Source organism: Oryx dammah, unplaced genomic scaffold, assembly GCF_014754425.2.
Source record: "Oryx dammah isolate SB20612 unplaced genomic scaffold, SCBI_Odam_1.1 HiC_scaffold_7, whole genome shotgun sequence".
Lineage (NCBI taxonomy): Eukaryota > Metazoa > Chordata > Mammalia > Artiodactyla > Bovidae > Oryx > Oryx dammah.
In genome coordinates this window covers 40,459,456-40,469,009 of record NW_024070191.1, presented here as the reverse complement: position 1 = coordinate 40,469,009, position 9,554 = coordinate 40,459,456, and the positions used below count along the sequence as shown (strand labels likewise).

At 44.0% G+C, this 9,554-nt stretch overlaps 1 protein-coding gene across 3 annotated transcripts in view; it reads right to left on the bottom strand.

The window, feature by feature from the left end:
- Positions 1-353: 353 nt before the first annotated feature.
- THRB (thyroid hormone receptor beta) overlaps positions 354-9,554 on the bottom strand; it is a 435,047-nt gene continuing 425,846 nt past the window's right edge. For all 3 annotated transcript variants that reach the window (XM_040243299.1, XM_040243300.1, XM_040243301.1), the window contains one exon: positions 354-5,147. In XM_040243299.1, coding sequence (XP_040099233.1) covers positions 4,906-5,147 — 242 coding nt within the window. In that variant the 3' untranslated portion in view covers positions 354-4,905. The remainder of the gene's footprint in view (positions 5,148-9,554) is intronic.

The window sequence follows — 9,554 nt, the reverse complement described above, 5'->3', positions numbered from 1 at the left end:
CACAGCATGAGTCCTAACATGTGAGCCATATATTGATAGCTGGTATCGGTATAATTTCATTAGTATTAATAATGTTCTTGGACATTTTGAGATAAAATGATGAATGCAGTCTTTTAGCTGCAAAAACTTCCCTCTTGCCTCCTCACCCCATCTCTGTGGCCCCTTCTAAAGCGAGTATCTCCTTATCCCTTCATGCCCTCCTCTCAAGAAAACTTGCTTATTCTAGTAGATGTTTATGAAACAAATGTCGTTACATCTCTGTTTTCCTTCTTTTAGAAGCAGCAAGATGAGACAAGCAGGTAACCCTGTGCCTATGTAGAAAATAATAATATTTAAAGAAAGAGGCAGAAAAGTATATCCGTTATAAGCTTTTCTTTTTTGTTTCTTTTTTAGAATTGTAGCTTATCAGTTTATCTATGCCTGCTATAGTCATAATTACAATTTAATATCTGCATACAAAAGCTATGTAAAAATCCATTTTTCCCAAATATACAAATTTTCTTTTTGGATAGTTTAAAACATTTTGATCACAGATTTCAATAGAATTTTAGGCTGAAAAAAATATTACCAATCTAGCAATATCACTTAACACCATTTGCAAAACACAAATCTTCTGATGACTGTAAATCTTTCCCTGTTCTGTTGTCTTTTTCTGATTCTCAGGGCATGAAAACATCATGGGGGAATAAAGGTGTTTTCTCCAAAGAAAGCCTTCATAACTAATTTGGCTCTATAATCAAATGAAAAATGTCAATTAGGAAGAACCAAAAAAGGGGAGTGGCATAATGTCAGCTGTTCATGCCCTGCCAGCGTCTGTGTCAGCAAGTTGCCTGTCACCTAAGGGTCTTCCTCTGTCGTACGTTGTGCTCCGGGACGTCCTATCTGCATCCTGAGGAGGACAGATTTATATCTGATTGTCTTGTGCATAAGGTGGGTCAGCTTTAACTGTGCAACAGAAAGCCACAAACAGCATTTTACCTGCACGATATTGCTCCTGAAGGCGGCGTTAATGAATGTAGAAACACACTAGAAATGCACACATTTTGCATTTGCAAACATTTGTACAGCACAGTAAAAATTCTGTGATAAGGCCAAACCTTTTTTCCCCTAGTCTGTTTTTGTGTCTCTGTGTGAGTGTTTTTAAAGTTTTTTCTTTTTTTTTTTTTAAGATTAAAGTAAAGTGTTTCAATTGTAAAAAATACACACCGGGCAAATCCTTACCTGGATAATAAATATCTACATCACAGTACAATAAAATTTCTCCTCTATAAAATTTAAATACGGATTATAGTCTATCGCTATCAAAAGAAACACTATGCTAATATTTCCTTATTATTAAAATAACAGGAAAAATGACGAGCTTATTTTGGAACCTGACGCGGTAACCATCGGAAAGGGCAAAGAGATTCAAACGTCTGTTAAGCACTCTCCTTCTGAAGAGGAATGGTGGCCTGGTGGTGATTCAACTCAGTTTGTGAAAAAGGTTTAGCCTCACAAATGCTGGCTACGTTTCAAAAACCATAAGACCAGTTTCATATTTTATGACTCATGCAGCCAAAGGTCAACATGACACGAATGGGTTAGAGTTCCATAGAATAAAAACGTTTCACGGACAGTGACATGCTTCGCGGGCGTCTGCAGTTCACGGAGGCTGTGTCCGCTGGGGCCGGGTGCGGAGGCGCGGGGCGGGCCGCGCCGGCCATGCTGTGGGCGGAAGAGGCGGCTCTCGGGCTGAGGCGGCAGCTCGGCGCGGCTATCCTTGAGGACCGAGGCTCACGGGACGAGGAAAGCTCGGAGGCGGCACGTGGTGTTTTGAGCAGAATCATAAAGAAGAAAAGATCTTTACTTTTTTCACTATTTCTACCAACACGGCACATCTAATTGAAGAGTGAAGTACACTTGAGGGCTACACACACGCACGCACACGCGCACACACACACACACACTGGACAGCACTCACCCCCCCAAATTTAAGTGATTTATAAATAGATATCCCAGTTGTAGGCTGTGATCCCCTCTTCTGGGATGTCTCCCCACTGAGCAAGGTTTCAGTCAGTCCACATTTGATTTGAAAGTCTGGACGACGTAAGAAAAAATGTTAAAAAGAAAAAAAAAAAAATCCAGAGCAAGTCCCTCCTAATCGAGTTTTAGAGGATGGAGTCTTGAGATGCAGGAAGTACCGCAGTCAATTACAGAAGGAATGAGTCACCTTGACCATCGGGGTTGTGAGTCTTTCAGTCTTGACAGCCTTTCCTTCAACCGGAAGTCTACTCAGCAGGAAGTAGTCAGCCTTCGACAAGATTTTGAGATCAGCAGTTTGCCTGCTTAAGGCTACCATGTAAGAGGCCAAGGATCAAACACACATTTAGTCGGGGCTGGCTGGGTGGCCGTAGATCTGCTGAACCATTTGGCCAATGGCCAGTCATGTTAATCCCTAAGGCATTGCGATGCGGCTTTAGATCAGGCTCTGCACTTGCTCTGAATCTGGGGCTGTCTGATGCCCTGGGGAATCTCAACACGTTGAGGAGACTTTCCTGGGGAGCCTACTGCCTGAGGACTCTGTGAGCTTCCAGAACCTGCCTGCTCGCCTTCCCTTCCAAAGGAAAACCTGCCCCACCCGGAAAAGCTTCTCGGAGTTATCCTGGAGCAGAGGTGGTTAAACGCTTTTGTTTCAAAGAGCAGTCATCCAAAGAGAGTCAACAGGGGAAGCTGAGACGGTAACAAAGTGAGGACCAGAGGGGACTGGCTAGAGGCTACCTGGAGAAAACAAAACCAAAAAACTGTCCGTAGGACAGGGAAGCCTGGCGTGCTGCAGTCCATGGGGGTCGCAAAGAGTCGGACAGGACTGAGCGACTGAACTGAGGGAAGTCAAAGCAGGCAATCTGCCCATGAACTTCATGTTGATAATTTTATTCTCTTCACCTATTTCCTTTCTCTGGGTAGTAAGTTCCAGTGCACCACTCTTGGTTTCTTTCCCTGGAAGCCTGTGTAATTGCTTTAGCACATCAAACACATAATTTTCCTCCCGGATTATTTCTGGTCACTCTCAGGATTTTTAATGCCACTCCTCTCCTCCTCCCAAATCTACCCTGCCTTTCTCTAAATAACTGATAATGTCGTATATCAACCGCCTATTTTGAATCAACACCAAATATATTTTCCTTAGCTGTCAGGAGAGTCATCATTTCTAATAAAGTTAGAAATTAGAATGTGAAAGAAACCATAAAAAGAACTTGATTCTCTCGCCCCCTAAAATTAGTACAGTGTTAAGGACAGGAAGGATTTTTGAGTTCATGACTCAAGGTCACAAATCTACCACTTGAGAGCACAAATTAGAACTCAGGCACCCCAACTTCTGGGCCAGTTAAAAAAAGAATGAATCCACATGGTTTTTAGGCAAGTTTCACTGATATGGCTTATTTTCCCAAACACTTCCAGGATAAGGCAGTACAAGGCAGGCAGAGGAATAGTTTATGTCTACCATGACAGTGAAGAGTGAGATACATTCAGTTTCATGGGTATATTCTGTGCCCATCTTCTGACACTGAAGCACCCAGGGGCATCATATGCTTTCTGGGCACACAGTGCTCCAGTGGCGGTCACTGGGGAGGTGGGCTGGGCGGGGAAGGTGAGTGAGGGTTTGTGTGCGTGGTCTGCAGCTGTTTTCTGCTGAGTATCTGTCAGGGCAATGCTATCAGAAGGCCAGAGAGAGTCAGTGGCTGGAGCAGGCTTTGTTTGGTGGTAGTCAAGCCTCAGAGCCAGAGGGAAAGGAGATTAGGAAACATTTGTGAGTAGAGCAAAGAGCCCGAGGATCCAAGAGCAGAAGGGGGGAACCTCAGCATCAGGGCGTGAGGAGGCTCTGAGGCCCTGCATTTTCTTCAACATAGAACGTGACGTCACTAGTCTCTCCCCAGAACAAGACTGAAATATTTCAGCTTGTTACCGCTCCTTGACTGGAAGGTCAATCCACAGGGAAATCTGTTGTCAGCTCAGCAGAGATGCAATCAGGTTGAATGACTTGAGGACTTTGAGAGATGAAGGGTCAGATGTCACTGAACAGTGACATCACTCTGTAAGTAGGTTTGATTTTTGTGGGAGTGTCCTCTGAGCAGTAAGAAGCCTTCTTACTATGAAGTGACACTATGTAAATTTTTGGAAACCACTGAGTCACTGATATCTGTGAAGATTTTGAATTTCTTTGGGCTCACTTAAGGAAACTGTTTTCCTTGTTGGCCTCAATCAATCAAACACCTGCACATCTTTGAGTCACACCCTTGTATAACTCGAATTAAATCACAGGATTATGAAATTTACAGTGAAAGGACAGCTAATTTGGGGGAAACAAATATCCTTATATATTCCAGGTTAGGCTGCTAGGAGAGAACAGAGTGCTGGAAACAGCATGTTCTTGAAGAGATAACAATGTGTTCAGAACTTTCCCTAGGAAGCTGAAAGCCACATCTCATCAGAAGCTGTCTGTGCTGTGCTAATTCGAGCCCTGCAAAAACCAGGATTGGATCAAGATGACTACATTGTCTTGGTTTTAAGTCTTCTTTAGTTTCCTGCTGTGCCATTTTGCTTGCTCGAGTCACTGACCAGGGACAGATGGGAGCTGGTGACGGCTTGATGCTGGTGAATTAATGATTGTCCCCACCCCACCTCCACAACTGTAAAACCTCCAAAGCATATTCACATCAAAGGACTGGAGAACAAAATGCAATAGTTAGCAAGTACCCGCATTCAAGGGGCAATTTCATCCATGTCTATGCCAAGGACTACCTCCCTTTACCCCAAAACAATCCCTCCCAACACAAAGAAATAAAGGAACAAACAAAAAAGAGCTAGGCAATGGAATGAAATGACACCCAGTAGTGCTGTTGGAATTATGAGAATGAGTCAGTCGGTCTAATCCTCAAACACTTCCAAGAACAACGGGGGAAAGAGTTCCGTGGGGCATTCCACCTTCATGTGCAGGAAGCGGCTGGCATGGCAGGCTCCGATCATCCGCAGGTCTGTCACCTTCATCAGGAGTTTTGGCCAAAAGTGAGTCACGTGGTGTTTGCGGTAATTGATATAGTGTTCAAAGGCCAGCAGGAAACTATCTTGGTATTTTTCTATTCTCTCCACGCAGGCAAGCCCTGGGCGATCTGAGGGAGAAGAAAGGATGTTAATTTGGAGGCAGAAATGAGAAGGTCCACTGGCCTGGTCCACTTCAAGTCCTTTAGTGTGAAGTGGGCCAGTCTGGGGACTTTTGACTCCTAGGAATGGGCATGGATGCAGTATGAACTCTGGGGCATCAGGGACCAAGATGCCAGGGAGTGGAGTAACTTACATGAAGGGTGTCAAGGCTTTGTTCAGATAAATGTCTCTGGCTTACACAAATCACCTTCTTGGGTGTGAAGGGTGATGCCTCCCTCCTAGGGTACAGAAGGAGAAACCTCACCTAGAGAACTGAAATACTCTGCATAATGAGGAGGGATTCTGACAAGCATGGGACTTAGAGAGAAGAGAGAGATGTGAAAAGAGATTGGGAGGAAATCACGCAGCCTGGATGCAAAGGAGGAATGTCCGATGGAAAGAGACTCTGGTGAAGACAAAGCAGCACAATATCCAATTTTAATTGTTTATTTGGCTTCAATGAACCACTCCTTCCCTTCCCTTATACCTTTGATTGCTTCTGTAGCAGCCCTGTGTTGGTGGTGTCTTGGGAAGTTATAATGAAAAGGGGATGTGAACGACACTAGCATCATCCTGTGTAGGGAAGAGAAGAGTCACAGTGGGAAGATGGAGCTGGAGGAGATCACGATCATGTACAGGCCAGAAAAATCTTCCCAAGTCTTGGAAAACCACTGGTCTTCCCACAATACATAGAAGACTCAAGGCAGTTTAAAAAAAATGATAAAAGGATGTCAAGAGAAGGCTGGATGATTGGGGAATATCTAGGCTGCAAGGACTTGGGTTGCAAAAGTGGATACAGAGGGAATGTATCTCAACATGATAAAAGCTATATATGACAAGTCCACAGCTAAGAGCATACTAAATGGTGAAAAGCTGAAAACTTTTTTTAAGACAGAGAACAAGAAAGGATGCCTCCTCTTGTGGCTTTTACTCAGCATAGCATTATCAGTCCTATGCAGAGCAGTTAGGCAAGCAAAAGAAAGAAAAGGCATCCAAGTTGGAAAGGGAAAAGTAAAACCTGTCACTATTTGCTGATAACATTCCCAATTGCATCAAAAAGAATAAAATACCTAGGGACTAATTCAGCTAAAGATGTGAAAGACTTATACACTGAAAAATAAGACATTGATGAAGGAAACTGAAGAAAACACAGTAAGTGGAAAGATATCCCATGCTCATGGATTGGAAGAATTAATATTGTTATAATGTTCATACTACTCAAAGCCATCTGTGGACTCAGTGCAATCCCTATCAAAGTTTCAATGGCATTTTTCACAGAACTAGAGTAAACAATGCTAAAGTTTGTATTTTCAGCCAAAAAAAACCCCGAATAGCCAAAGGAATCTTGAGAAAAGAAAACGGAGCTGGAGGCATCACATTCTCTGATTTAAAACTATATGATAAAGTTACAGCAACCAAAAGAGTATTGTATTGGCATAAAAACAGATACATAGATGAATGGAAATGCAAATCAAAACCACAACTAGATATCACCTCACACCTGTCAGAATGGCTATCATCAAAAAGAAAAGAAGTAACAAGAGAACCCTTGAGCACTATTTTTGGGAATGTAAGTTGGTACAGCCACTGTGGAAAACAGTACGGAGATTCCTTAAAAAGTTAAAATAGAACTACCACATGACCCAACAATCCCACTTCTGGGTATTTATCTGAAGAAAATGAAACCACTACATCAAAAACATATCTTCACCCCCCTGTTCTCTGCAGCATTATTATAATAGTTAAGGTATGGAAACAAGCTAAGTGTCCACTCATGGATGAACAGATAAAGAAGCTGTCACCCCCACCCCCCCAACACACACAATCTCTGGCATGCTATTTAGTTATAAAGAATGAAATCTTGCTATTTGCAACAACGTGGATGGACTTTGAGGGCACTGTGCTAAGTGCATAAGTCAGAGAAAGATGAATACTATATGATCTCACTTATAGGTAGAATCTCAAAAACAAAAACAAACAAAATCCCAGGAAGCTCATATGCATAGCAGATTGGTGGCTGTCAGAGGCTGGGAGTCTGGGTGGGTGAAGTGGGTGAAGGGGGTCAAAGGGTACAGACTTCCAGTTATAAAACAAGTCATGCAGATGTAATGAACAGCATAATGACTAGCTAATACCGTATTACGTGTTTGAAAGTTGCTAAGACAGTAAATCTTAAAAGTCCTAATCACAAGAAAAACTTGTGCAACTATATATGAGGAGATATGTTAGTTAATAGTGATGATCATTTCAAAATAATATACACATATCCAGTCATTATGTTGTACACCTGAAATTAATGCAATGTTATATAAGTTATACCTAAAAACAAACAAACAAAAAACCCCACGAAATTTCTAAACCTGAATGAATTCCTCATACAACTCTGGGAAGCCCTACCACCTCCCTGCCCAGTTCTCCTGTTTGTGGCTTTGATCAAATAAATACATTAATGCTTTAAGTGTCTAGTTATTGAAATATCTGTATCAGTAAAACTCTAAATAGAGTTCTGCTTTATTTGAAAGAAAGAATCAGGGTTAATGCCTCAGCCCACCCTTCTGAGCTTAGACAAAATATCCTGGCTTTTGGCATCCCCCATCCAGCTCAGATTGCAATGTTTGCATTTTAATTTTGTGATTTCCTTCATAGTTGATGTTGCTGGCTCTGTGGCTCGCCCCATCTTCTCTCTCTCTCTCTGAATGTGCCAGATAAATTCTCTACAGGATCGTTTAACTTTTGATCCAAACAGAAAGTCAACATGGTATTACTCTGCACTTACTCAGTTTCTTTATTTTACAGGACACTGAAGACCAGAGACACTAGAAGCTTTGCTCAGGGTCACAAAGGGAGTCCTTAGATAAATTACATGTTTTATTATTATTAGATACTTGGGCTTCCCTGGTGGCTCAGAGGGTAAAGCGTCTGCCTGCAATGCAGGAGACCCAGGTTCGATCCCTGGGTCAGGAAGATTCCCTGGAGAAGGAAATGGCAACCCACTCCAGTACTCTTGCTTGGAAAATCCCATGGACAGACGGGCCTGGTAGACTACAGTCCATGGAGTCGCAAAGAGTCGGACACGACTGAGTGCTTGCTTGCTTGCTTGCCTTGAGAGTCCCTTGGATGGCAAGGAGATGAAACCAGTCAATCCTAAAGGAAATCAGTCCTGAATATTTATTGAAACGACTGATGCTGAAGCTGAAACTCCAGTACTTTGGCCACCTGATGCAAAGAACTAACTCACTGGAAAAGACCCTGACGCTGGGAAAGATTGAAGGCAGGATAAGAAGGGGAGAACAGAGGGTGAGATGGTTGTGTTAGGTAGGTAGAATAGGGAAAAGGAGTCCAAAATGGTGACTACAAGACAAGGAAGGGAAAAGCCCCCAAAAATGAAACAAAAGAAGGTCTGAGGACCGGAGTGAGGACCTCAGGTACAACAAACAACACTCCTGGCTGGCCCAATTTATATAGGACAGGCCCAGGGAGAGATAAACATAAATAGAAGAGCCAAAGCTAGCTCTCACTCTCTCCCACGCGCTGGGGCGCTCTTCTCCTCCTGTCTTTAGATTGACATGCACTCACACCTCGAAGATGGGTTTTCCTGCTATCTTCTAAATAAAATAGAGCTGTAACACTGAGCTGTAACACTGATTTGTCTAAGAGCTATAACACGGTCCATTTGAGACCTGAGAGCTATAACACGGTCTATCCAAGACCTGAGAGCTGTGACACGCCGAGGGGGCTTTAATGTCCCTCACTCCAAATCTTTGTTGTGACGAGACAAAGAATCGAGGAACATACACTCGAGGAACATACACTCGTGTGACAGTTGGATGGCATCACCAACTCGATGGACATGAGTTTGAGCAAGCTCCAGGAGTTGGTGATAGACAGGGAGGCCTGGCGTACTGCAGTCCATGGGGTCTCAAAGAGTCAGAGACAACCGAGTGACTGAACTGATAGTGAAGTCTACTGGCAGACCTTGACCTGGCTGTCTGCTGGAGGCTGCCTCACTTCCTGCTTCGTAGAAGCGGCTTCCTATCCTGTTTGCAAGTCCGCTCCCAAGAGGAGCTGGAGTATCACAGAACACAAGGCAGTCACGGGGTGGAAGCGGAATTCTCAGGATCCTACCAGGGCAGCCATGGGCTCCTGACAGGAGGGGACTGCACACGGCGTAGGCACTGGGAGGGCAGGATGGGGAAGGCAGCGCCAGACAGAGCCTGCCCACCACACTGGAGGCGGGTCTGGGGGACCCCACCGCTGTGGGTGCAGTGCAGAGCATGCGGACCCAGAAGGGAGCCGACCGCCCCCAGGCGAGCCAGGAGTGTCTGTGGAAGGGAGCCGCTTCACCGAGCCTTGGAAGAGGAGCTCCGGGGGCTCCT